This window comes from Macaca fascicularis, chromosome 7 (genome assembly GCF_037993035.2).
Source record: "Macaca fascicularis isolate 582-1 chromosome 7, T2T-MFA8v1.1".
Classification (NCBI taxonomy): domain Eukaryota; kingdom Metazoa; phylum Chordata; class Mammalia; order Primates; family Cercopithecidae; genus Macaca; species Macaca fascicularis.
In genome coordinates, this window is record NC_088381.1 from 27,827,850 (window position 1) to 27,854,970 (window position 27,121).

At 47.2% G+C, this 27,121-nt stretch overlaps 1 protein-coding gene across 2 annotated transcripts in view; it reads left to right on the top strand.

Moving 5' to 3' along the window:
- Nucleotides 1-27,121, top strand: part of GLDN (gliomedin) — a 70,983-nt gene that overhangs the window by 35,925 nt on the left and 7,937 nt on the right. For both annotated transcript variants that reach the window (XM_005559559.5, XM_015452828.4), the window contains exons 2-7: nt 3,734-3,785; nt 10,062-10,079; nt 10,412-10,519; nt 21,552-21,698; nt 24,231-24,359; nt 26,943-27,026. In XM_005559559.5, coding sequence (XP_005559616.3) covers nt 3,734-3,785; nt 10,062-10,079; nt 10,412-10,519; nt 21,552-21,698; nt 24,231-24,359; nt 26,943-27,026 — 538 coding nt within the window. The remainder of the gene's footprint in view (nt 1-3,733; nt 3,786-10,061; nt 10,080-10,411; nt 10,520-21,551; nt 21,699-24,230; nt 24,360-26,942; nt 27,027-27,121) is intronic.

Here is a 27,121-nt window from a genome sequence, read left to right on the forward strand (position 1 = left end):
GGTCCTTTCAATGGGCAATTACACATTTTTTAAGACAATAAATTTTGTTCTAGTGCAGCTGATTACATTCGTTTATGAAAATGACTAAAGGCAGTGAATCATTTTTTTTTTCTGTCTGGTGATGTTAAGATAATCGCCAGAGCCATAATAGACAAGTGGAGTGGACCTGGAATTAGGAAACCTGGAGCTGAGTCCCATTCTTCTACCAGCAAGCTGTTGATTTTCAGTAAATGATGGCATCTCTCTAAGCCTCTATTTTCTTATTTGAATAAAATGGATAAGTGTACTCCAACTCGGAGAGCTACTGGGGGTAAGGGGACATCCGGAAGTCTTCCAAGGCATTGTTAAACTTCCATTTCATATATATGTGTTTGTCATATTATTCATCATTAAATATCTGTACACATTTTTTTTTTCTTTCTTTTTCTTTTTTTTTGTTTTTGAGACAGGGTCTTGCTCTGTCACCCAGGCAGGAGTGCAGTGGTGGGATCACTGCTTACTGCAGCCTCAGCCTCCTAAGTAGCTGGGATTATAGGTGCATGCCACTACATCCAGCTAATTTCTCATTTTTTTACAGAGAAAGGATCTTACTATGTTACCCAGGCTGGTTGGGCTCAAATCAATCTTCCCACCTTGGCCTAAAAAAGCACTGGGATGGCCGGGCGCGGTGGCTCACACCTGTAATCCCAGCACTTTGGGAGGCCGAGACGGGCAGATCACGAGGTCAGGAGATCGAAACCATCCTGGCTAACACGGTGAAACCCCGTCTCCACTAAAAAAATACAAAAAATTAGCCAGGCGCAGTGGCAGGCGCGTGTAGTCCCAGCTACACGGGAGGCTGAGGCAGGAGAATGGTGTGAACCTGGGAGGCGGAGCTTGCAGTGAACCGAGATCGCGCCACTGCACTCCAGCCTGGGCGACGGAGTGAGACTCCGTCTGAAAAAAAAAAAAAAAAGCACTGGTCTTACAGATATGATCCACCACATCAGGCTCACATTTTCTTCATGTGTGATATGTATGATATATTCCATAATAAGTTTCTAAAACAGGCAATAAATAGCTGTTGACATACTCGACAAAAAGTAAATACAATATGAGTTTTCCTCTGGATCTCCTAACAAAAAATAAATCTAGATACAAGACAAAAATCATTTTCCCCTCACATCAAAACATGGCATTTTGAAAAATAGTTTAATGGAAAGAGTAATCAGTGACGTTGTTGAAAAAGACAAAGACTGTATCATGTTTAGTACAGCTCCCTTCCACCCTGGCCCTCCATTTTCCCCTCACTTGTGGTTTGCTAGATTTATCTCCAGAAATATTCCGGAAAGACCAAGAAATTATCTTAAAACCAGCAAGAGAGAAGCTTATAGAAGCACTTCCGTGTGCAGCACTGTTTTACATGAACAAAAGTATGTTATATGTGCTGCTCTATATTTGCATTTTTTTCATTTATCTTAGAGATCTTTCAGTATCAGCCTATGAATTTAGCACAGATTTGTTTTTTCTGAAGCTCACTGGAGCAGCGTGGAGAATGGGAAGGGGTATACAGTGGGTGTGAGGCAGACAGATGTTTTCCTTATTCCCAGTGGTTTTGAAAACATCAGGCTAATGCCATGCTGCAGTGACCACCTGCCACAGGTGGTCATCCAGCGGGAAGTGTCCATATGGCATGAGAAGCACTGCCACCCAGGTGCAGTTTCCACGTGCCGGGTACCGAGCAGGTCAGTCCTCAAGGCCAGCTGCTTACGTTATTCAGAGGGGGAGATCAGAGTTCCGAGAGGTTAAGTACTTCATCTGTGCTCACCCAGTTAGTCGGTGCTTCCTCCCAACCACTAGGTTCACCACCCCTTTTATTCAGGCCCACAAATTGAGCCCTCCAGATGCTGTGGGGGCTGGCTCATGACAGTGGTGAAAGTTGGATTTGGCAATTCCCTCGTCATCCTCTGTCAGAATGCCATAGAAATTCAAGGAAATTCTGTTGATGATGTTGATAGATAAGCTGCTGACAGCAAATATTCTTAGATCTTTGAAGAGTTTCTTTCAAGTGTTAACTACAGTGATGTAATCACAGGGATACATTCTAAGAAATGTGTCATTAGGCAGTTTCATTGTGTAAACATCATGGTGTGTACTTGCACGAAACTAGATGCTATAGCCTACAGCACACCTCAGCTATGTGGTAGAGCCTATTACTCCTGGGCTACAAACCTATACAACATATTACAGTACTGAATGCTGTAGGCAACTGTGACATAATGGTAAATATTTATGTATCTAAACATAGAAAAGGTACCCTAAAACAACAGTATAAAATATTTAAAGGCTGGGCGCGGTGGCTCAAGCCTGTAATCCCAGCACTTTGGGAGGCCGAGACGGGCGGATCACGAGGTCAGGAGATCGAGACCATCCTGGCTAACACGGTGAAACCCCGTCTCTACTAAAAAATACAAAAAACTAGTCGGGCGAGGTGGCAGGCGCCTGTAGTCCCAGCTACTCCGGAGGCTGAGGCAGGAGAATGGCGTAAACCCGGGAGGCGGAGCTTGCAGTGAGCCAAGATCGCGCCACTGCACTCCAGCCTGGGCGACAGAGCGAGACTCCATCTCAAAAAAAAAAAAAAAAAGATTTAAAATGGCTCACCTGTATAGGACACTTACCATAAGTGGAGCTACAGGACTGGGGTTGCTCTGGGTGAGTCAGTGAGTGAGTGGTGGGGGAATGTGGAGGCCCAGGAAATGGCTGTGTACCACTGCAGATTCTATAAACACTGTACACTTAGGCTACACCAAATTTATTTTAAAATATTTTTCTTTCTTCAACAAATTAACCTTAGCTTATTGTGACATGTTTACTTTATAAAATTTTAATTTCTGTTACCTTTTGACTCGTAATAACACTTAAAACACAAACACATTGTACAGATCTACAAAAACACTTTATATCCTTATTATGTAAGCTTTTTTTCTATTTTTAAAATTTAAAATTTTTTTGTTTGTTTTGTTTTTTCACTTTTTCAGCTTTTTTGTTAAAAATGAAGACACAAACTCACACGTTAGCTGAGGCCCACACAGGGTCAGGATCACCAATATCACTGGGTTCCACCTCCACATCTTGTCCCACTGGAGGGTCTCCAGGGGCAATAACAGGCATGGGGCTGTCATCTCCTGTGAGAACAGTGCCTTCTGGAATACCTCCTGAAGACCTGCCTGAGGTTGTTTTACAGTTAACTTTTTTCTTCTAAGTAGAAGGAGTACACTCTAAAATAACAATACAAAATATGGTGAAGTCAAGCTGTCAGCTGGAAACTTTTAAAAAAGATTTTGAAAAGTATAACATAGTAAATGCATAAAGCAGTAATAGTCACATGTTATCAAGTATTATGTACCATATGTAATTGTACGTGTTATGCTTTTTATAATCTGCAGTGTGGTAGCTTTGTTTATACCAGCATCACCACAAACACGAAGTCACGCATTGCACCAAGACATTATCCCGTGACTAGACAAATAAGGTTTTCAGCTCCATTGTAATCTTATGAAATCACCATTGTATACGATTCATTGTTGACTGCAACATCACTAGGTGGGATATCACTGCGTTTTGCTTGAAGTTCCACGAGTTCTCCTAAAGTTACTTGGTGACTTTTTATTATTGCTTTCTGCTCATCTGAATAAAGGGTGAGCCCAGGGCCTGCTGCCCACTGTCTGCTCTGATGACCCTCTCTCCCCTGCAGATTCGAGTGATGGTGGACCTGTGCAACAGCACCAAGGGCATCTGCCTCACAGGTAGGCCGGCCGCTGAGCAGAGCCGCTCACACGCGCCACCGAAGGCCCGTGGTAGAATGAACACCTAGGGACACTTTGTGTTATAAAAATACATGTTGGTTTACTTTTACCAGATGTTTTTAATGAGTTGAAAACCCATTGCAATATGATTATGAAAAATAATATTTTCAGTATTGCCATAGAAATATAGCCATGGAAAATAACTAGGACTTGGGTAATTAGAAACGTGTGGTACCTTGAACCAGAGCCATAGATGTTTTTCTTATTCCCATTAGTTTTTAAAAGGGGGGAAAAAGGAAGGGAAAAGACCTTGCTAATTGATACAGTTCTTTTTTTTTTTTTTTTTTTTTTTTTTTTTTTGAGACGGAGTCTCACGCTGTTGCCCAGGCTGGAGTGCAGTGGCGTGATCTCGGCTCACTGCAAGCTCCGCCTCCCGGGTTCCCGCCATTCTCCTGCCTCAGCCTCCTGAGTAGCTGGGACTACAGGCGCCCGCCACCGCGCCCGGCTAATTTTTGTATTTTTAGTAGAGACGGGGTTTCACTGTGGTCTCGATCTCCTGACCTTGTGATCCGCCCGCCTCGGCCTCCCAAAGTGCTGGGATTACAGGCTTGAGCCACCGCGCCCGGCTGATACAGTTCTTTTATCAGAAGTACTTATTGGCCAGATTGGCCAGGTGTGGTGGCCCAAACTGTACGTTGTGGAGTGCTACAGCAGTCCCCTCTGACTGTAAAACATGACCATGAGACCTGAAGCCACCTGAAGCTTTTGCTGGATCTCTCAGTTGATGGTCCCAGTCTCTGGGGAGGCCGGGCTAGAGCTTCTCAGGTTTGAGAAACCCTGCACAGTTTGCATCATGTCGTAGGAAGCCTAGCCTTTTTCCACAGTACTTCCCCCACCTCCCTCTCGTTACCTGCCTTGTATTAGGAGTGCAATGTGAGTTGGCTGAGTGAATAAACCTGTGGGTATATGAGTGTGTGAACGGAGGTGAGATGGTAAGAAAGAAACTTCCCTCAGGAACCCCAAATCCAAGTCTGACTCTCGTTCACTTATTTTGGCCTCAGAGAGAAAAACTATAATCCTGTGGCTTCTTGGGAAATGCTAATTGAATAACTCAAGTCATATTCCGGCCCTCACTGAAAATTAAAGATCTTCAGAACAGCTTGGTCCTTTATTCTGAAACTCTTGTAGCTTAAGCATCTTTCTTCCATCTCTGGAAGTCCCTTTTCAGAGTTACATGCGACAGTAATGAGTGCTAGAGAAATGGATGGATGGAATTACAGGCACAAAAGCCTGTTGAGAGGCACAGGAAAAGCCTCTTCCTTTTTTATTTTTTTTAATAGTGATAGACCTGAGAGCCAGGCTGTACAGTGAATGCACGGGACGGAGCTATTGAGACCACTTAGGAGAGATTGGCAGGGAGTAGGGGATGACATCCGTGCTGGAAGTGGGTTGAGTAGGTTTTCTTTAGCACTTTGAAAAGCTTTTCAAAAGACAGCACCTTCTCCTTTCATGCCAGCTTGAAATTGGGCCTCCTTTTACACAGAAAGTTCTTCAATTAAAATTAGATGTGAAAAGTACAAGTTGCAAAGTGAGAGGATGCTTTGGGATAGACCATGAGGTCCGGATTGGGGGCAGGGTAGTAGGCAGGAGGCTGAGTGACAGGACCCAGGAATGAACTGGGTAGCTTCAGAGGGTGGACAGAGAGCACTGGTCTTGAGCCCTAAGAGGATGCCTGGCAGGAAGACGTGCCATAGCAGAACCTGGGCTTGGGGACTGGGAACAAGATTTATCGTTCCACTGGATTCATCTTTGAAAAAGCAGGTACTCATAACTTGAGGCTAGTCCAGCTGTGACCAGGTAACCTGGCTCCCATCCCTCTTCCTTGCCCAGCTGTTGCTGCTATGCTGCTATGGCAGTCAGGACAGATGCTATGTGATTTTGTGCAACCTTTAACATCTCAGGTGGATTGTGAGGGTAATCCCCTAGCTAGAGAAATTAGTTATTTTTGCTAGTACAGAGTTTGTCAAACAACACATGCTTTTCTGAATGCATCTTACTCTGGAGCCCAGATTTCCTTGGGAACCCAGAAGCATATCTTCTGGGAGAGCAGGTGTCTTGAAGAAGCCGTGTTATTGGGTTATTCTTCACTCACTGCATCCTCTTCATGTGTATCTGTTGGAAAACATCTAAATCATCACGTTACTGAACTGCATATTGGGGCAGAAGCACTACACATTCTCCTTGCAGCCAAGTGACCCTAACCCAGTTATGATACGTGTCACTACTCTCTCATTCTGTACCTAGGCAAATATCAATCATGGATCAATGCTGCTGAGCACAGCCTCACAGCATTCTTTTCTGCTGTTCCAGAAAGCCAACGCTAATTGACTAGAACTGCACTTCTCTCTGCAGACTGATTTGTTTTTGGTGTTCATGGCCATCACAGGCCTCAAGTTTACATAACTAGGGGCATTGTGGGCCAATTTTAGATTTCAAGGGAAAAAAAAAATATCTAAGTGGCTCAGCTCTTATCAAGCATCCACCCAATTTTAATCGATTCTGGTTAGGAGTGTGGGATGGGTACAGTTAGCATGAGCTACATAATCTGTAGGGCCCAGTACAAAATGAAAATGCAGGGTTTCTTCTCCAAAAGAAGCAGGAAAAAGGCTTTCTTCTTTCTTCCACAGTCTTGACCTGTTTTGGTGTGAGTTTTTATCTGCTACCTAATGTCATACTCCGCGAAGCATGGAATACTTATAGGGCAAGTACAGACCCAGGGGTCTTGCCTTGTGACTCAGGCATGCAGGGCACCACTCAGCCCCACCTTTCCTGAACTTATACCCCAGCCCCTACCAGGGTGGAAGGTGGCAGAAGTTACTGATGGGGCAAGGAGTACAGAGAGTACAAAGAGTACATCATGGGGCAAGGGAGCAGGTGGCATGTCCTAGGAAGGTGGTGGGAGGTGAGACCCCACCAAGCCCTCTGTGCATACTTTATTGACCCGTTGGACTTCACTTACAAAACACAAATTCAAAGACAAGATCACTGGGAATTTCTAGATGGCGACCGCAGAGCATTAAGCCCACACCTGAAGCCCCCTTGTGAGGTGAAACCCTATGCACCTGCGTGGGTGGCAGGCCCCGGACACCAGCCTTGCATGCACTGTTAGCATGAACATGGATGTCTGCTCACATTCCTCGAGGATGTGCTATTCAAGAAAGGGAGAAGGGTCAGGAGCTGAGAAACAGTTTTCTAAACACCCAGTTGGCAAACATCATGACATTTGACATTATTTGACACATGTAGGAGCTCTTCCAGATGTCAGGCCCCTGGAGAGCTGGGCTGGTATTCTGAGAGGACGGGGGGCATCCTGCCATCACCATAGCTCCCTATGCCTCAGCACATTTTATGTCTGCCTGGACTGCTGAGCTCTCTGGGGCTGTCTTCCTTTCTCTTCTGAAATTCTCTCCTCATCTAGCTGTGGGGCATTAGACCTGCTGGATTTCCTCCTCCACGTGTCTTCTGACAGCTCTCTCTTTCCTGGTGCCTCTTCTCTCACTTGCCTCTCCCCAGGTGGGGTGTGGCCCTCCCGCTCTTCCATCCCCAATTCTAGCCCAGACTTTTTACTCTTGCCTTAAGACTAGTAGCTCTGAACCTTTTTAGGGTCAAGAACCCCTCTAAGGATCTGCTGATGGTGACTGATTCTTTTCCCGGAAAATTTTCACACCACATCAGAGGGCCCATGTCCAGATGCATTCCAGTCGCCTATGATGCTTGGTAAAAATGCAGATTCTTGGGCCTCTAAATCTAAACTGAATTAGGAACCCCAGATGGGGCCTGGGTATCTGCATTTTAATAGGCATTGCAGGCAATTCTGTGGATTCATATGAGAAGAACTCTATCCACAGGGCGTCAGTGGAGCTCTTGCAGGACACCCTAATCTAATCACCATAGTTAAAGCCTTGGCCACGGTTAATATGTCCTGAATATACAGCTTCAGCCGGGAGCTCTCACCAACAGTACTGATGCATGGGCATGGTTATCAGACTGTCGTGGGAACTCTTGAAACCTACTGTGTACAGGCAAGTCTTGTGTCTTACAGTCAAATTATTCCTTCCACCAATCTCTGTATCCGAATTTGGCTCCCTCTGTCATCAGGAACGATGATTAATTGATTTCCTCTGACCTCTGTTAACTGGACACATCACCCCCTTCCCAGTACGTGTGCGCCATCTGGTGGTAAAGTCATGGAGACACAGGCTGTACTGAACCTAGAGGATGTGGTGCCGTCTTAGCCAGCCATTTTTGCCCTGAGTAGGGCTGTTATGTATTGAAAGCATATCCTCAAACACCTATTTATCCCAAGAGTCCCTACGCCAGTCAAAATAGCCTCTATCTATCTGTATTGCTGGCCCCCTGTTATCTGAAAGTCCTCCTCTTTTGTCTCCTACCCAATCAGATGTGGATTCTTGCTCATTCTGCTGAAATACCTCTTGAATGTCTAGCTTTCTCTACAATTCTACAGTCAGCTCATTTATACACAACCTTGTCACCGAGTTTAACTACAAAGATCCCCTAGGGTTTTTTTTTCTGCAATGCCCATCCTCCATGTCTCTCTTCCTGTGTCTGTGACACTGTCTCTCTCGTCTTGTTGCACCTAGTTCTATCCGTCTTCCAGCTACAAAGAGGCTATCAAACCCACACTGCTTTCACAGCATCATCCCCCTGCCTAAGAACCTCCCATGGCTCCCTCCTGCCTCACAGATACCATCTACACCTCCCGGCTTGACATTCAAGTGCTTCTGCCACCCACCATACACAGGTCCTTCTTCAGCCTCATCTCTACACACTTGACCAGTCCTCTAACTTCCTCCCACCCTGAATCTTATGAGTCCCCACCTCTGTACCTGTACTCCTGGTGGCCCCTTCATGGAAATGTCAGACCTCATCTGCTGCCATCTTAAGCCCCATTTCTTCAATGTCATGGCTCCAGGATCATCATCTTGAGATGCCTTCTCAGACCACTGCATGCCCACACTTCCCCAGTACCCTTTGTCAGGGGTATGGGAGTGAACACTTCACTGTAGCTCTCTCATACTGCATTATGATTTCAAAGAGTCCATCTTCCCCACATAGACTGTGAACACAACAGATACAGGGACCAGGATTTCTTGGTGGAGTTTGATGCACGTAGTAACTGCTTAGTTAATGCTTGTTTTGTGAATGGTCACAGGCTTAGATTTATAGAAAGACCTCGCCATTCCAATATTGGTAATCATTATATGTGGTCTAAAGAGGTGGGTGGATCACGAGGTCAGGACATCGAGACCATCCTGGCTAACACGGTGAAACTCTGTCTCTACTAAAAATACAAAAAAAAAAAAAAAAAAAAAATTAGCCGGGTGTGGTGGCGGGTGCCTATAGTCCCAGCTACTTGGAACGCTGAGGCAGAAGAATGGTGAGAACCCAGGAGGCGGAGCTTGCAGTGAGCCGAGATGGCGCCAGTGCACTCCAGCCTGGGCGACAGAGTGAGACTCCGTCTCCAAAAAAAAAAGAAACAAAAGGAATTCAACTGCTCATGTTACAACCTCATTAGCTTGTCTGAGTACTCAAATAGAATAGTTGACAATAAGACACCCCTATTTGTGGGAGCAAAATCAATTTGGATTCATCTGAACCCCTTAGATCCTTGGGTAATTACATGCTAAGGAAGGTATGTGTTACCTGATCTGGGCTCTCAATTTTCCTCAGGCTAGTTCATATAACAAAAGAGAAATCTAGCCAGACAGCTTTCACTCCCGACTCCCCCCAGTGGCTCAGATGAGACAAGCTAGCTAGATGAGAACACTTGGAGGCCTCCTGGGACAGCCAAATCTCAGCCCCACAATGACAGCACCATCATTTGCTAACCCCCTGTGCTAGGGCTGCATTCATGGCCACCAGTATTGTTACTGGCCCTCCGTTTATTAGGTTGACTGCTTGAGAGATGACTAATTTAGGAATCTACAGTGAGGACAGCTCAGAAGTTAATCTTGGTTCCTTGAAACAAGCAAATGTGGTTTGATTGGCAAATGGGTCTTTGTTGAATTGCTTTAAAAGAAGGGTCTTTTGGCCAAATATAATGAGTTCTAAATACAAGGTGTAGAATCCGTTGCTTAGGGTCAGTAGATAATTAGGAGATTTGAAGGTCGGGGGTGATCTTTGTTTTCTGGGTTCGATGCTGGTTTCTCTTTCTTCCACCCATGGTTTCTCATTTAAATTTTTTTTCTGTTGTAGGACCTCCTGGACCACCAGGTAAGAGCCCTTGGACTTTTCTAGTTTAAGGGGAGGCTGTGGGTGGCCAGACCCCTAGGATCTCTCTGATGGGACAGATGAGGGGAGGGCAAGAGCCTGGAGGCAGTCCTGCTGTGTGTCTCCTTCTTTGTGCCCCTCACCTGAGGCTCCTCCATCACCATTCCCCTACTTGGCACTGCTTTTGCCAGAGAAGGAAGGGAAGAAGTGGGAGAGGATGTGGAAAAGGTATTGATGCCTGCTCAGTTTCATCGGTAAAGGAAATTACAGTAACTTCAGTGAAGAATGTTTTTTGTTGTTGTTGTTAACGTCCCTGTTTCTGTGTTTTGATGCAGGACCTCCAGGAGCTGGCGGGTTGCCAGGACACAATGGATTGGATGGACAGCCTGGTCCTCAGGGCCCAAAAGGAGAAAAAGGAGCAAATGGAAAAAGAGGAAAAATGGGTATTTTTGGCAACTCTTCTAATTAATTTCCCTGTTGTTTATCTCCATGATTGCATTTGGGTTGACTAAAGCTGTGTGCAGCAGGGGTAAGGTGCTTCATCTCTGCACAGTGTAAGACCGGTTTAACTCTTACCTAGAAGCCATTGTGTTCTGGGATACCAAGGGTATACTTCTGGGTCCCACCTTGACAGATGTTTATTTCAAACTGGAGAAGCCGTCTCCTGGGAACTGACTCCCTTCTGCAGAGGTGGAAGGAGCAGGAGCCCACAGCCCTGGGAGGGGCACTCTGTGGGCCGTGTGACAGCTGGTGCTGGCACATGCTCTTTCGAGCCTCAGCTCCTGCCTTGCCCTCTATTGCCTCCGCCTGCCCAGCGAATCTGTGTTTGGTTGAAAATCAATGAATTGATGTTGGCCCCTGGTAAAGTTTTCTTGGCTAGAGGAATAGCTCAAACTGCTTGAGTGGAAAGGGAGCATCCCGGCGTCCCTGAGGCCGGCACTCAGGTCAAAGGGTCTCCTCTTCAGTGGCTACAGGATAACTACGAAGATATGGCTGGCATCTCGGAGGAGCTTCCTGTGCCCTGTTACAAGCAGGGCCGTGCCACCACTGGAGCAAAGACCCAGAAGCACCAAGGCATCAGATGTGCCCAGGGAGCAGTAAGAAGCAGGGGCTGGTGCAGGGCCTGGCAGGAGGCTGGGGCACAGAGGGGAAGATTCTGAAGGGCTCTGAGCCCCAGTCCTGGGATCCCCAGGGCAGATCCACCTGAAGAAAGCTAGCACATGGTGTGTTGGGAGCTCAAAGACCAGAGGGTAAAAAACGACTCAGGAGGCTCCTATGAAGGCCTGGCTCTCAGCCACCCGTCAAGGCCACTGCTGAGAGGGGAGGGAGGTTGTTTTCGGCCAGAGACTCCACTGCACTGTCTCATTTTCAACCTCTTGGCTCTGCTACCCAAACTCACTTGGACTTGCCCTGGACTAGAAGAAATGGTAGAAACTTCTTCCAGACAGCAATTACTCCTTTGGTCACCTCCACTCTTATTCTCATTAGCAATTGAAGTAAGGCCAGTGGAGAGGGAAAAATTGTCGAGCACCTCTGCCACTTGGCAGTGCCTACTTGCTTGTGTTCCAGAGGGCAGCTTCAGAGAAAATGGGCACACACCGTCCAAGCCAGCTCAGTTCTCAGAAGGCCAGCAATTACCATTGGAATTACCGAGCAGGAATGGATCGTTCATATAGGATAATAATTATAATTATACATGAGCATCGCTGTAGAATAATGATGCCTATTAGCTTATCCCAGGAAGACTCCAAAAATGTGATTCAGTCCTGAGGCCTCGGCAATGGGCATGATGAGGGCAGGCTCAGGGGCAGGAGGGCACCCTGCTAGAGCTGGGTGTGGGGCACGTAGGAAAGGGGTGGTTTTCAAAAAGGCTTGAGACAGATCCCTGGCCTTGAGGATGTGCTTTGCATGCAGTCTGCAGCCCAGGGAGTACAGAAAAGAAAAAGTGCATTCATTTATGGAGCACATATTTGTGTGGCAGGTACCATTCTAGATGCTGGAGATTCAGAAATAAGCTCCCCTCCTCCACCTTCATGAGGCTTACATTCTAGTTGGGAGAGATGGATAGTAAATAAGATAAACAAAATATACAGTCTGGTCCATGGTGATAAATGGTAAGGAGAAAAAATATCATAGAAAGGGGTAGGAAGTTTAAGTGGGGTTAGAGGCAGTACATTTAGATTGGGAGGCCAGTAAGACCTCCCTAAGAAGGAGCCTTTGAGCAAATACCAGGAGGAGGTAAAAGAGAGTCTCGGGTTTCTGGGGCAGAGGGCTCTGGGCAGAGCGTGTAAGTCACCAGGGTACCTGGACAGTTTGAGGATCAGCAAGGAGGCCAGGGCAGCTGGACAGAAGGGATGAGTGGCTAACCTAGTCTAGTTGAGATCAGAGAGGTAATCAGGCCAAACCAGGTCAGCCCTGGGCATTTCGAGAACTGTAGTTTGTACTCAGAGCAAAACAGGGAGGATGTGAAGTGGAACAGTGCTAGGCCTGACATATGGATGAGAGGCTGGCCCGACAGCTGTGCTGAGAGGCTATAGGAGGGAAGGGAAGAGGCTGGAGCAGAGGACAGCAGCAGAGAAGGGAGAAGGTGTTGGATCCTGTTTGTCACTGGAGGGTGACCCCAATCCTTGGTTTCTGGGAGATCTCATAGGAACTACAGCAAAGACCCCCTTCTTTACAGCAGTACCCCAGAGAGTAAGGCTTCTGGGGGTCGGCAGCGTTAGACCGTGAAGCCTCCACTCATACTGAGGGTGGAAGTTGAGTCCCCGAGGCCCCCACAAGGAGTCCATTGTCCCAGGCCAGGGGAAGTGGGAGACTAGCCACCAAAGGCTATCTGAAGAACCCAGCTCGATGGGGTCACTCACTTCATGGGCCAGCTCAGGCTGCAGAGCAAGAGCCACACTGTCCTGTTAACCCTGCTGAGGCCCCAAGGCTGCACTTTCCCTCCTCACCCACTCCTGAGCCCTGGGACAGATTCCCTTCCTACCCAGCATTTGCAGGAAACGGATAGGGAGGAGGGTCCAGAGGCAGCAGGGCCACTGAGGGGAACAGGGTTCCTTCTGAGGGCCATGAGAAGCCCCAGAGGGTTGTCAGGTGGGAGAGACTGATGGGATCAGATCTGCCTCTCTAAATGCCACTGTGGCTGCTGCGTGGAGAGCGCACTGGAACCGGCAGGCGAGTGAGCCAGCGTAGAGGCAGGGAGATGGCCTCCGTAGGCGGCGGACAGTGGGCAGGGGTGGAAAGACCCACAGGGGTAAGTGATATTTAGGAGTGAAGCCAGCAGTTCCCAGTGGACAGTAGATACAGGGAGTTAGGGGGTCAGGGAGGCACCAAGACTGACTCTGAGGTTGCTGTCATGCTCGACTGGATGGATGGATGAGCTGCTCGGGCCTGAGGTGGGCAGCCCCGCATTCAACTCAGATCTAAAGGAACAATTGTGGACTCCGCCTGGGATGTGCTGAGTTTCAGATGCCCTGAGGTATCCAGGAGGAGGTGGGACGGTGGCCTTGGAAAACAGGTCTGTAGTCGGAGGAGGTCTGGGGTGAGAGATATATATCAGAGAGTCATCGAGGCACCTGGGCGTGTGGGCAGGGGGTGAGGTCACTTAGGGAGAGAGCCTGGCAGGAGAGGAGGGGCTGGGTTTCATCCCTGAGAAGCTCCAACCTCAAGTGACCAAGTAGAAGGGGACGAGTCAGCGAAGGGGACGAGTCAGCAAAGGAGACTGAGCAGGGAACTGAGCAGCAAGAGGAGCACCAGGAGAGGGTGGGGACATTCATCAACAAATACTTATTCAACAGACGTCGAGTGCTGTTGGGGAACCACAAAAGACACAGACACTGTTCTGGAACTTTCCATCTTTGGTGGAGAGGCCAATATCCATAGTCGACAGTCACATCCACCTACCATCTCAACATGAGACGTGTGTTTGAAGGGAAGAACGAGGTGCTCCGAGGTACAGTGATAGAGAGAGAGGGAGGGCAGGGAGGTAACAGCTTTGGCCAGACATGAAGGGAGGGCCTGGCGCACACAGAGGGTGGGGTCACACAGTCAGGCGAGGTTGGAGGCTGGCCCCAGGCCTTTCCAGACCTTTGGATAAGCAGCCAGCTCCCAAGATGGCCCTGCAGGTCCTCACGTGGGTATGCAACCTGCCAGGCCATTGCTGTGACTGTAGAGAAGGAAGGACTGTCATTTAAACTGAGAGTTAAAGGATCATTCATGGTTTGCCAGGCAGGGGTGGGGTAGGAGAGGTGTGGGAGTGCATTCCACAAAGAGGGAACAAGTGTTGTTTCGAAGAAAAGGAAAAAAGGCCTGGGTTCCACAGAGTTAGGGACCCAGTTAGGGTGGGGTGTGCCTTCTAGCAACAACCTTCGGAACCATAATACGCAGCCAGCATTTACCGCCAGACACTCCACTAAGGTCTCCGTACACTCAACTCATCTAGTCCTCACAACAACCAAGGGCATGAATACTTTCATTAGCCATATTTTTTCCAGATGGAGATACTTTTGTCTTTCTCAAACAGGCCAAGCCCACCCTTGCCCCAGGACCTTAGCACGAGTACCGCCAGGGACCCAGAGTAGATTGGGGTGGGACTAGGGCATAGTGGCCTGTGCCCACTGCCCAGAATGCCCTCTCCCTGACTTCCCCTGTCTTCCCATGGTGCAGGTCTTAGCTCAGATGTCATCTCGTGTATATCATCATCCCTGGCCTCTGTGTCTAGCCCCTGTCTCACCTACTCTGTCACATCCCCTGCTCTTTTGAAATATTGACCTCTTCCTGAAATCACCCCATGGTGATTATTTGTTGCTGCACTGAGGGTCTGACTCCCCAAGTGGAATCAATCCAAATTATTGATCTTTCCCTGAAATCGACCCATGGTGATTATTTGCTATTGCGCTAATGGTATGACCTCCCAAGTGGGATCAATTAAAATATTGATCCCTCCCTGAAATCATCCCCTGGTGATTATTTGCTGTTGTGCTAATGGTCTGACTCCCCAATCGGAATCAATCGAAATATCCCTCCCTGAAATCACCCTGTGGGGATTATTTGCTGTTGTGCTGTTGGGCTGACTCCCCAAGCAGAATGTGAGGCCTGTCAGAGCTTGGCCATGTCTGTCTTGCTTAGTTCCTACCTTCAGTGCCTGGAACACACAGCCAGGGAGCTCAATAAATTCACTGTTGAATAATTGGATATAACTTGTGTAATGTCAAAAGCTAAAAAGTGAAGGAGGCAGGACTTGAATCCAGGTTTCTCTGACTTCTGGACCCCTGCTCTTAACCACAGTGACACTCAACTTCCGTGCTCAAGGGGCTTGGGCCCTGTTGTGAGAGCAGGGTTACAGGAGGTGCCGAAGAGCAGGAGCAAACAGGAAGGAAGCCTGGGCCTTGAGCGCTGGTGCAGTTAATGATTGAGAATATAGGGCTTCAGACACCCTCCAACCTGAGCTTCAAGGCTGAGTCTTCCTGGGAGGGCTGGGAGCCTTCCAGCCCTTCAGAGAGGCCTGCAGGACACTGTTGAGAACACACAGTTCAATGAGTATAACCTGCCAGTCAGAGACAGTTGATTTTGTCCCTCTTGTTCCCTGCCTTCAAGGCAGAGGGGAACAGTGGAAGGAGTTCTAGGAGCTCTTGCCTTTATCCCTTACTGGCCCTGAGGCCCTGGGCAAGTCACTCCAAGATGAGGCCTTGACCTCCTCATCTGTAGCCAGAAGAGGTTGGGTTATGACAACTCTAATATGGTTTCTGGTTTTAAATAGTCCACTATAGTGTTTGTCAGTGAAGGCAGGGACTATGTTTTATAGATTTTATTATTCATCGCATCTCTTAGCTAGGGCCCAGCTAAGACCCAATAAATAATTGATGAATGAAGAATGAATGAATGCATGAATGAGAAGACTAGAACATCATGTCTGTATATAAGGGCTTACAATCCAGTTGAAAGAGAAAATACATCGTGCAACAGCAGGTACTCGGTAACTACTAATTCCGGTTGGAAGACTGCTTTATACTTCACAGCAGGCAGTACTGCCAGAAGAAAAAGCCAAACTCCCCTGTGCAGAAGATGAGCAAATAGGACCCTGTGTAGAGGATGGATTGTGCAGTAGAACTAAGCACAAAGCACAAGAGAGAAAAGAGGGATCAGCACCTTGGAAATAAGTAGAGGAGCGGTGGGAAAGGCTGGGGAATGGGGCCCAGTCCCAAGACACGAATAAGAAGGAAGGCTTTCATTTCTGTTTTTTTTTTTTTTTTTTTTTTTTTTATGAGAATTTGATTTTTAGAGAAGATACTGCAGCAGCATTAACCGCAGGGAGAGAACAGAAAGGCCTAGGCTCACAGGTTATGAGGCCATCCCTGGGTACAAGTGGGGACCCTGGCTAGATTGGGGTAGGACTAGAGGGTAATGGCCTTCAAAGTAAGGTCGGGGGGTTCAGCTCCACATACGCAGGAGGCAACCAGGAGCCGTTATAAGACTACCCTGATGAAGCCAGAGTTTAAGCTCTGGAGCCTAACGGTTGCTTCCAGGAGATTGACACATCAAAGCTTCTCAGGTTCTGACCTTAGAAAAGCTAAGAATGATGGTGGAATAGCTCAGAGCCAGAGCTGGAGCCAGATGATTTGTGTCCCGGCTCTTCCGCTTACAAGCGGTATGCCCCTGGGCAAGTTATCAGTTTGTGCCACAATTTCCTTATTTGTAAAATGGGAACAATAATAATATTAACCTCATAGTGTTATTAGGAAGATTAAATGAGTTAATATATACAAAGTGCTTAGAAGAGGGCTTGTCACATTGTAAGTGCTATACTGGGGTTAGCTATTATTGTTGTTTTCAAAAGTGGGGAAGGAGAAACTTTATTTTAAACCAAAAGGAAATCTAAGTGGAAGTGTTCTGTATTCATTTGGAAACACCAACCTAGATCTGAAGAAAAAGGTCAGAACTGAAAGAAACCTAAATGTTGTCAACTGTGCAACCAGCATCTTCTATGAAGTCTGACGTTCCATTGCCTCAAAAGCAGTTTCTTTCCTTCCAGCTGCCTCTCATTTTCTCACTTAAGAGTTAATGCTGCAGTATCTTCTCTAAAAGTCAAATTCTTATAAAAACAGAAATGAAAGCCCTCCTCCATATTCGTGTCTCGGGACTGGGTTTTGTGTGACACCCTCTCGCCCCTTTCCCCCGCCTTAGCAACAGATGATACTGCTGAAAATAAAACATCCTCCCTCACCCCATGTTGTGAAGATGAGAGCTGACCTCAGTCTCGAGATACCACACAACTCCAAACCCGAATGCTGATGAAACTGTTTTGAGTGGGCGACACCAGAGAAAAACAGTAGAGAGCCACTCCTCGCACAAGTTAGGCAGGCAGAGTCTGGCCTTTCTTCTCTGGCAGAATGTGCCGACTCAAAGCCAGCTAGGGGTCCACATCACATAGTGTCATAGTGTCACTTTGCACAGCTGGCATCCCTGACCTTCCCTGGGACAGGGCAGGGAAGAAAATGCCACACACAGGTTCCTGATGGTGAATCGTGATTAGGTGGTATTTAATTTCTGACATACCACGGCGAAAGCACAGCCAGGGCAATTTTACCAACAAAGACGAGGGGATGCTTTGTCAGAGCTATGGTGGACAAGAGGGCAAAGGCAGACTCTATGCAGACAAAATGTCCCCCAACCCTTTCTTAATGAAAGCTATAAAATGATCATGCATTTCCCAACTAGAGTCAAAGTGCAGCCTCAAGCAAAGGCCTTGAATAGCTTTAAATACCTGCCCCTGTGGGGGGCGCATTACAACAGCTGCCCTCTATTTCACATATGGCCTTTCTAAGAAAGAAAAGACAAGACATAAGAGGAAGAAAGAAAAGAAAGGAAGGGGAAATAAGATGATGATGCAGAAGGCTGTTTGTGACTAGAATAAATGCCTGAAGAATATATCCCTGCAGTAACCAGCAGATACCATTTCCCTGAGCACTGCTAAATCTGGGTCACGTGAAACCTTTCGAAGGTGTCAGTTACACTTGGTGCATTGTGCGGGCTGGACTCTATGGCAATGCCCTGTCTTTTGTCTCCTTCAGATGATGTGCCAAATTGCCTATTTAAAACACTGACAAAAGAATGTCTTCTCACACAGAGGGCCTGGCAGAAGGGCTCTTCTCAAGTGAGTGAACCACTTTCCACCCAGATGTCCCGATGACTGAGGGCTGGGAGGAGCCAGTGCAATGGGTTTTTGGTGCTATCGTGAGGGAGGTATTACGAGCCATGACCCCTCAAAGAGGCATGATTTGACCCCTATATCACTGAATCCATGGCAGAGCCACCGCTGACAATGGAGGGATCCCCTGCTCCTCTTCACATCCTCTTCTACTGTGCTCCCCCAGCTCCACTGGACAGGCAGCCACCGTCCAAGCTTACCACTGGTAGTGGTGAGGACCCTGGGACTTCTGACTCCCAGCTGTAGCTGAATTTCATGGTTTTCACTAAGATTTTTTTTTTATTGGTTGGTTGAAATCTAGCAATTTTTTTTTATTCACTACAGTTTTCTTCTAACAGTGATCAATACTTTGAGGCTTTGTCATGCACTGCTGTCGTCCTTAGAATAGTCTGCGGACACTTCCCTGAATATGGAATATGAGCATGAATATGGAAGAGCAGAAACCATTTTGAATATTTATTACTGCTCTGGGGTAAATGAAAGGTGCTAAGAGCTCTAGGTTTATTTTTAGGGTAGGGGTCCCCAACCCCTGGACCCATATCAGTCCATGACCTGTTAGGAACTGGGCCGTACAGCAGGAGGTGAGCGGCGGATGATTGAGCGAAGCTTCACCTGTATTTACAGCCGCTCTCCAGTGCTCACATTACTGCCTGAGCTCCCTTCAGATCAGCAGCAGCATTAGATTCTCATAGGAGTACAAACCCTATTGAGAATCTAATGCCTGGTGATCTGTCACTGTCTCCCATCACCCCGAGATGGGACTGTCTAGTTGCATGAAAACAAGCTCAGGGCTCCCAGTAATTCTACATTATAGTGAGTTGTATAATTATTTTGTTATATATTACAATGTAATAATAGAAATAAAATTCATAATAAACGTAATACATTTGAATCATCCCAAAACTATCCCTCCCCACACCCCGGTCTATGGAAAAATTGTCTTCCACGAAACTAGAATCTGGTGCCAAAAAGGTTGGGAATCGCTGTTTTAGGGAATAATTAATCTGGTGGCAATGCAGGGCATTTGGATATGAACTGTGGGGTATTGTGAGATGCTCACTTCCCCATCACTGAAATCTCTGCCACTTGGGCAATACCTCTGTTAAGCAATATCTCCAAGGGGCGGTTGTTAAAATGAGCACATATTCTCTGAGATAGGGTATCATGGTAATTGATCCATATCTGGCAATAACTTAGTACAATATTACATAATAACTTCCCCTCTCAAGGACCCTGTATAACTGTATACTCAAGAGTTCTAGTATCCTTTTTATAGATTCCTTGAGATTTTCTACGTGAACAATCATGACATCTGCAAACAGTCTTCATCCTTTTCAATCTGTACGCCTTTGAGTTATTTTTCCTTGCATTATTGCACTGGCTAGGACCTCCAGTAGGATGTTAAATTAAAGTGATGAGATTAGATAGCATCACCTTCTTTCTGATATTAGGGAGAAAACATTCAGTCTTTCACCATTAAGGATGATGTTAGCTGTAGGTTTTTTTGTAAATGCCCTTTTCCAGACTGAGGAAGTTCTCTTCTATTCCCAGTTTGTTGACAAATCAAGAATGGGTGTTGAATTGTATCAAATGCCTTTTCTATATCCTTGAGATGATCATATACTTTTTCTTGCTTAAATTGCTAATACGCTGAGTTAAATGAACTGAATGATTCAAATTTTGGACTCTCAGCAGGCACAGAGTCAGGCAGTTAAATCACTGGCAGATAGGTTTGATCCTTTAGAAACTTGTGTTGAAACTTTGTAATGATGGGGTCCACCACAGCCTTTAACCTGGGGCTAATTTAGCCCCACTACTAAAACTAGACTTTTTCAAGGACTCTACCCAGTATTTCAGTATTTGATGAGATTTCTCCATGTTGGCCGTGGGAATGAGAAATTTTTGCTGTGTGAGCCCTGAGAATTTTATAGCGAACAGTGTGTGAGTTCCTTTCCCAGCCCTCTGGAATTCCCTCATGTGTGGAAGTCATCCCTCAGTCACAGGTTCAAGAGAGCCCTCTGCAGATCCACAGGGCTCTCTCACACAGCTGTCGTCTTTCTGCTCTTCTATCTTGCAAATTCTAGCCATCTCCATCTCCCCAAACTCTGGTTTTTGGCCCCTCAACTTAGTGAGATTGACAGGCTATTTGAGATCCTCCTCCCTGTGCCACTAGGAACTACCTCCCAGCAGTGAACTGGGACAATCCAAGGGTGCTTTCACTGCTCAGGGTTCAAGGCTGACACAAGCTGTTACTTAGACCTTGACTGGTTTCTAGCAATGTAGGGAGGACAGCAATTCCGGTAGTCATAGCTCCCTGTGAACAGAGGCAGAAATTTCACCCACTACCTTTTGTTCACCATCCCTATTAATGGTTGTCCTAAAGCAACTTTACCTGTTTTCCTATTGTGATTGAAAGTATTTTGCATTGGAATGTCACAGAAAAGGGCACTGGAGATGGAATCAGAGGTGCTTTGCTGCTCTGACTTGGCAGCATCTGTTATAACCACTGTAGGCCTTAGTTTCAACATCTATAAAATGAGAGTAAGGATGACTGCCAAGCCTACCACTCCAATATGTTGTTAGGAATAAACTAAATAATGTGTTTAACACTCACTATTATGGCAGCAGACACACGCCTCTGAGCATCATGGTTGCAGACTTCTCATTAGGCCTTCCTTACCTTCTTTCCACTGTTGCTGTCATCGCACCCTCTTGCGGTTCACTCCTCTCTCCAACCTGTTGGCTCAGCCAAATTTCTCTAAAAATAATCCAGCAGTCCAGGAGTAAGTGGCTCACACCTGTAATCCCAGCACTTTGGGAGGCCGAGGCAGGCGGATCACCTGAGGTCAGTTCAAGACCAGTCTGGTCAGCATGGCGAAACCCTGTCTCTATTTAAAATACAAAAATCAGATGGGTGTGGTGGCTCACGCCTATAATCCCAGCTACTTGGGAGGCTGAGGCAGGAGAATTGCTTGAACCCAGGAGGCAGAGGTTGCATTGAGCCGAGATCGTGCTATTGCACACCAGCCTGGGTGACAGAGCCAGACTCCGTCTCAAAAAATAAATAAATAAATAATCCAGCAAAGCCACCTGGAAATGCTGTTCTTTAATGAACGTATGGTCACACTACTGCTCTAAAACAGTTATGAAAAGCTGTGTGTTTGGTGTATAAAACTGCTTCCCTGGAAAGCACAAAGTACAATAATATAAAGTGGTATGCCAGAACTTTTTGCACCATAGGCTAACATGTCATTTGCTTTTTTGGTCAGGGATACCTGGAGCTGCAGGAAATCCAGGGGAAAGGGGAGAAAAGGGAGACCATGGTGAACTGGGCCTGCAGGGAAATGAGGGCCCATCAGGGCAGAAGGGAGAAAAGGGTGACAAAGGAGATGTGTCCAACGATGTGCTCCTGGCAGGTAAGAGGGGTGCGCTCTGGCTCTCTTTGAGGGCTTGTGTGCCCAGAGAACTTCCTGGCTTCGAACACCAAGGCTGCTCCTGTGCCTTTTCTCCTTTATGGCCTTATGTGGCCATCTGTTTTGCAGCATGTTTTGGAGTTCTATGCTTTCAAAGAGGAGAAACCTGAGCATGTTACTCCATGTGGCAAGACCAGATCTGGGTTCTAAGCATACTTGGTTCAGGTAATTGGGTCTAAAAACCACAGTTGACTTGAATGGAACAAAGGAAGTTTTCTTTTCCAAGATATATTGAAATCCAGCACAATCCAAAATAAGACAAGTAAGCAGGCAACTTACGACACCTCAGAGGACAACTGACAGGAAGCACAAGCATTTGCTTCACTGATGAGGTCGAGCCATCCTCAGGCCCTGATCCTAATGGCCTTTTTACATATAATTAGGGCAAAATATTGTTGTGCCAAGCCCTGATCAACCTCAGTAGGGATGGCAACAGATTCAAGAAACTAAAGAAGAAATCCAGGGCCAGCAAATGTGACACGGAGCTTTACTGGAGGCTTCGTACAGAGGAGAGAGTCCAGTGGTGGCGGACTGGACAGGAGAACCAACTTAGCACAAAAACAACCCAGGGGCAGTGGGCTGGATGAGCCAACCGCCTTACCTGCAGCCCAGGGGCAGTGGACTGAGCAGGAAAACTGCAGCCACTTGCAAACAGCATGCAATTTACCTGGCATTTTCACTTAACACCTGTACTAGTCTGTTCTCACATTACTATAAATTACCTGAGACTGGGTAATCTATATATTTTTAAAAAGGTTTATTGGCTCATAGTTCTGCAGGCTATACAAGAGGCATGATGCTGGCATCTGCGCGGCTTCTGGAGAGGCCTCAGGAAACTTGTAATCATGGCAGAAGGTGAAGGGAGAGCCGGCACATCACATGGCGAGAGCAGGAGTGAGAGAGAGAGTGAGAGTGGGGTGTGAAGTGCCACACACTTTTAAATGACCACATCTCGCAATAACTCACTTATTACCAAGGAGATGACCCAAGCCATTCATGAGGGATCTGCCTCCACGATCCAAACACCTCCCACAGACCCCACCTCCAACACTGGGGATTACAATTCAACATGAGATTTGCGTGGGATATCCACACCACATCAACACCCTCCCCTTAACCACCTCCACCTGGCAACCTTCACTTAACCCAAAACTCAGGGCCTCAACTGCCTGCACGGCCCCTCTTCCATGAGATGGGCCGGGGGTTCAGATGTTCCTCAAAACAAGGAACAAAGCTCTGGGTTGGCAACTCCCAGATTCCCTAGCTCTGAGCACACATTCAGATGCATCTGCCATCCAGGGTCATTCTAAGGATACACTTCAGTTATTGCCATCAGGGGCGTTTCCCCTACAAATACAGTGGCTGCTTTTCCAGCCCAGGGTAGAAGCAGATAGTTGGTGTTTGTGGGAGAAGAGGGTAAGGGGCAGAAAGTCACAAAGCAATAGCACAGGGGAAAGAGCAGGTAACAGCTGACTCTCATGGAGGAGCAGGAGGCAGAAGAATTTTTAAAGCACAGTACCTTGGAGATCATCAATATGATAAAAATATAACATGTAAATATAACTATGTAGTCAATACAGATTTATCAAATACTAGAGAACACCATTTCTGAATCAGAGACTTTGCTAGTAGCTGGAAATGAGGAAGACATAATGTCTGTCCTCAGGAAGCAAGGATGATGCTAAATGTTCAGAATAATGACCGTGAATCAGTTGCCCATCCAACCATCTATCCATCCATTCAGACTTGATTGAGTGCCTATTGTGTACCAGGCACTGTGCTTAGACCAAAGTATCAAGGAAAAGATCGAACTTGGTTAATACATCTTGTCTCATGAACAGCAGATGTTGCTATGCAAAACATGTATAATTTCAGAGGTGTTTTCGACAGGGTAATATACATAAATGTATTTGAAAAAATATAAAATTCTGTTACACTTCTGTTACATAGAAAATCTACACATCCAGAGTACCGTGTTCCTCCATGCTGCTGACCACATGAGGGGTGATGACAAACCCTTCAGAAAAGCACCATCCCTTATGAACCCCAATTGAAAAGACCAGGTCAGAGCAGAGGGTGTCCCCTGGAGGAGACTGGAGAGGGCGTAGGAGGTTGGGCCTCATCTGCTCTGCTTGCAGATCTCTGCCCCTTCCTGGTAGACAGAGACCTGCCTCCAGCTTCTGTGGCCGCACTTGTCCACTTGTAGAGAAACTGAAAAGCCTTATTTGGTCTGACTGCGAGGAGGCAGCTAAAGAGACCTTAGCTGACCACTCTCTTCCCTTTTTCCCACCCCCTCTCCCTTCTTCCTTTCCTCCCTCCCTCCCTCCTTCCTTTCCTCCCTCCCTCCCTCCTTTCCTCCCTCCCCTTTCCTTCCCTCTCTCTTTTCTCTCTTCTTCTCTCCCCTTCTCTGTCCCTCTCTCCCCTTCCTCCTTCTCCCTCCTCCCTCCTTCTCTCCCTTTCTCTCTCTCTCTCCAGGTGCCAAAGGTGACCAAGGCCCACCCGGTCCATCTGGGCCCCCAGGCCCTCCAGGTCCTCCAGGACCCCCTGGAAGCAGAAGAGCCAAAGGCCCTCGGCAGCCAAACATGTTCAACGGCCAGTGCCCAGGTCACCAGCTCTCCCCCATGGGGCCCGCCTCCTCTGTCAATTATTCCAAACTCTTGGTCTGGACCCCAGGCTCTGTGATCAGATTTGTTTTAATAGAGGGAGGAGGGTTTTGTCCAAAATGAGAGTTCCCTTCTTGCAACCTTCTCACAGGAGGTCTTCGTAGTCTGCCCCGGGGCTGAAGACCAGGGACAGTATTAAAATTAGGCCTCCCACTCCCCTTCCCTCCTCCTGCTTCCTTCATTTACCAGCAGCCCAGTCCTCCTCCTTGCCCTGTCCACCATCCCTTTCCCCTGAAACAGTCTGGAAAGCTAAGCTGCTGTTTTTGCACTCTTGGGAAGTGAGAAGCTTGACTGATGCTCAGGGAATGAAGGGGAAGTTTGGATTGGTTAAGTCCTCACGAATAGTAACAACAGTGCTTCATTAAGCCAGGCACAGGGCTATGTGCTTATTTAATTCTCACAATAATCCTATGATATTGGAATCATTATTGTGTGCAACTTACAGATAACAAAACCGATACCCCAAAGAGCTAAGGAACTCGCTCCAGGAGTAAATAGCGGAGCTAGGATTCAAACTCAGTTCTGCCTAACTGTAAAGTCCCAGCTCTCAGGGCATCTTCCATTTAAATAGAAATTCACACTTTGAGACCTGACCCAAGGTCAAGCCAACCAAGAGCAAGGAATACTTGACCTCTGGTGGACTTGTTCTTTAGCCAGTTTGTGGCACAGTGGCCACAGGGTTGAAAGCTAACTGGAAATTGAGGATTATATTAATGGAAAATACTTCTAGGGTGATGCTAGGACTTCTCCCCCAAAAGGGGTGACCTAGGATCTGTCACCTAACTGAAACTATGACGAGGGCCACTTGCGGCCATCTCCTCAATGGCACTCATAAGGAGGATCCTCACTGGAATTTCTCAGCCTTGCTGTGGCCATTGCTGTCATTTTCCTAAACAGTCTTGAGTTCTGTTTGGTGCACTGTTCTTTCTGAAAGACATTTGGGGGCACACAGTCAGCTGTCAGAGTGGGCGAATCTGTGCTTTTGAAGATGGCACCATCGCCCTCCCCAGTTCAGTAGAGCCTGATTGTAATTCTGCAACATGAGACCACGGCAGAGCTGCTCCTCTGCTGGGCTACTGTGCAGTGCCTCCCCAGCCATTAGCATCAGCCCTTTGCTCTGCTTCTCTTGAAGAATGAACTGAGCGGGACCTCCCCTGAGAGAAGGGGGCTCTGACCCAAGCTTTTGCAGAATTCTAATTTGCCACAGGCTCTGCCAGCCAGTGACAGCTCTTGTCTGGAGAAGCAGTCTCTGGGCTTAGCCTAATCTATCAGGAGGCTGGATCGGCAGGGGCTGGATGCAGAGTAAGGAAAATGGCTTTAAATGAAAGGCATTATCTTCCACTCTGCCTCCTAGAAATGAGTCTTTGGTTGCCAGGCATTTGCGTCTGAACTTGGCCCTCTCTCCTGCTCCAACTCCATGTCTTTAATACCCTATAGTTTCCTAAGTGGAAACCCCAGTTGAAACCCTGGGGGCAGCAGGACAGATCCCTGAGCCCGCTCTCATCAGGTGACAGAAGGACTTCAGGGAAACACAGGCTTTTCCAGCTGGAAGGAAGCTTAGAGATCACGGAGGGTCGGGAGCCCCTTCAGATGACCCTTTCCATCAAGCAACCACAGGGTGATTTGAAACCCTCAGGATTTGAGTGGGCCTGCGGTTCAGTCCATGTCCTGTCCTCTTCACCCTGGCCACACGCATCCTCCTCCCTCTTCTCTCTCAGCCTTACTTCTGCTGCCCTAAGGCACCTCTTCACCAAAGGTCTAAATTCAGCCCATTCATTAAGGGGGACACTGATAAGCCAAGGAGGATGAATCATAGCTCAGCTGTAGCCTCAAGCCAACTTGAACCAGGCCCCTGTCAAGGACCTGTGTTTCTCTAGGCCCTTACACAGAGACAGTGGGGGAAACGGTCATGAGGGGACTCCCATGTAGGCCCTTAGACGGAGACAGCGGGGAAATGGTCATGAGGGGACTCCTGTGTCTCTGGGCTGGATGGAATCTAGATGACTTCTTCCTCTAAATCTGTGTTTCCCCTCCTGATGCCTCTCCCAGGAAGATGCTGCATAAAGCGGACCACCCCATTCTCTGGGGTTGCTCTTTCACAGCTTCCACCAGCTTCCCTGAAAGTGAAAATCCTTCCAGAACAATGCATTCATGATAGTGATACCACCTGCCAGATGGGCCAGGAGGGCGTCAGCAAGCCTCTCATTTCCCCCAAACTGCTAAGGCCTTGAACTGGCTGGCTCAGTTCACTTTGTTGCTTTTACTGACATCCTTTTGGGATTGTATTATCTTACCAACTGTACTCCTGAAAAGCTTCTTGGGAACTCAACAAGCAGGGTGAAGAATTTGGAAGGCTATGATTTGGAGTTGCTTAAAAGCAAGCAACCAAGGAATCTGGTGACCTATTGCAAGGGATGCTTATGAGACTAGAGCCTGAAATGAGGTGGGGAAGAGCAGCAGCTATAAAGCCCAACACATCTCACTGTGCCAGCTGTGTTTGCTCTGATGATTGTCATCATTTTAGGTGAGACCTGTGCCATACCAAATGATGATACCTTGGCTGGAAAAGCTGATGAGAAAGCCAGTGAACACCATTCCCCACAAGCAGGTATGGAAACAAAGCATCCTGTCTTGAGATTCAGAAATTGAATGCCTTCAAGTCATAATTGGCAGGTAAGTGACTTTCTTTTCTCTTCTTTTGGC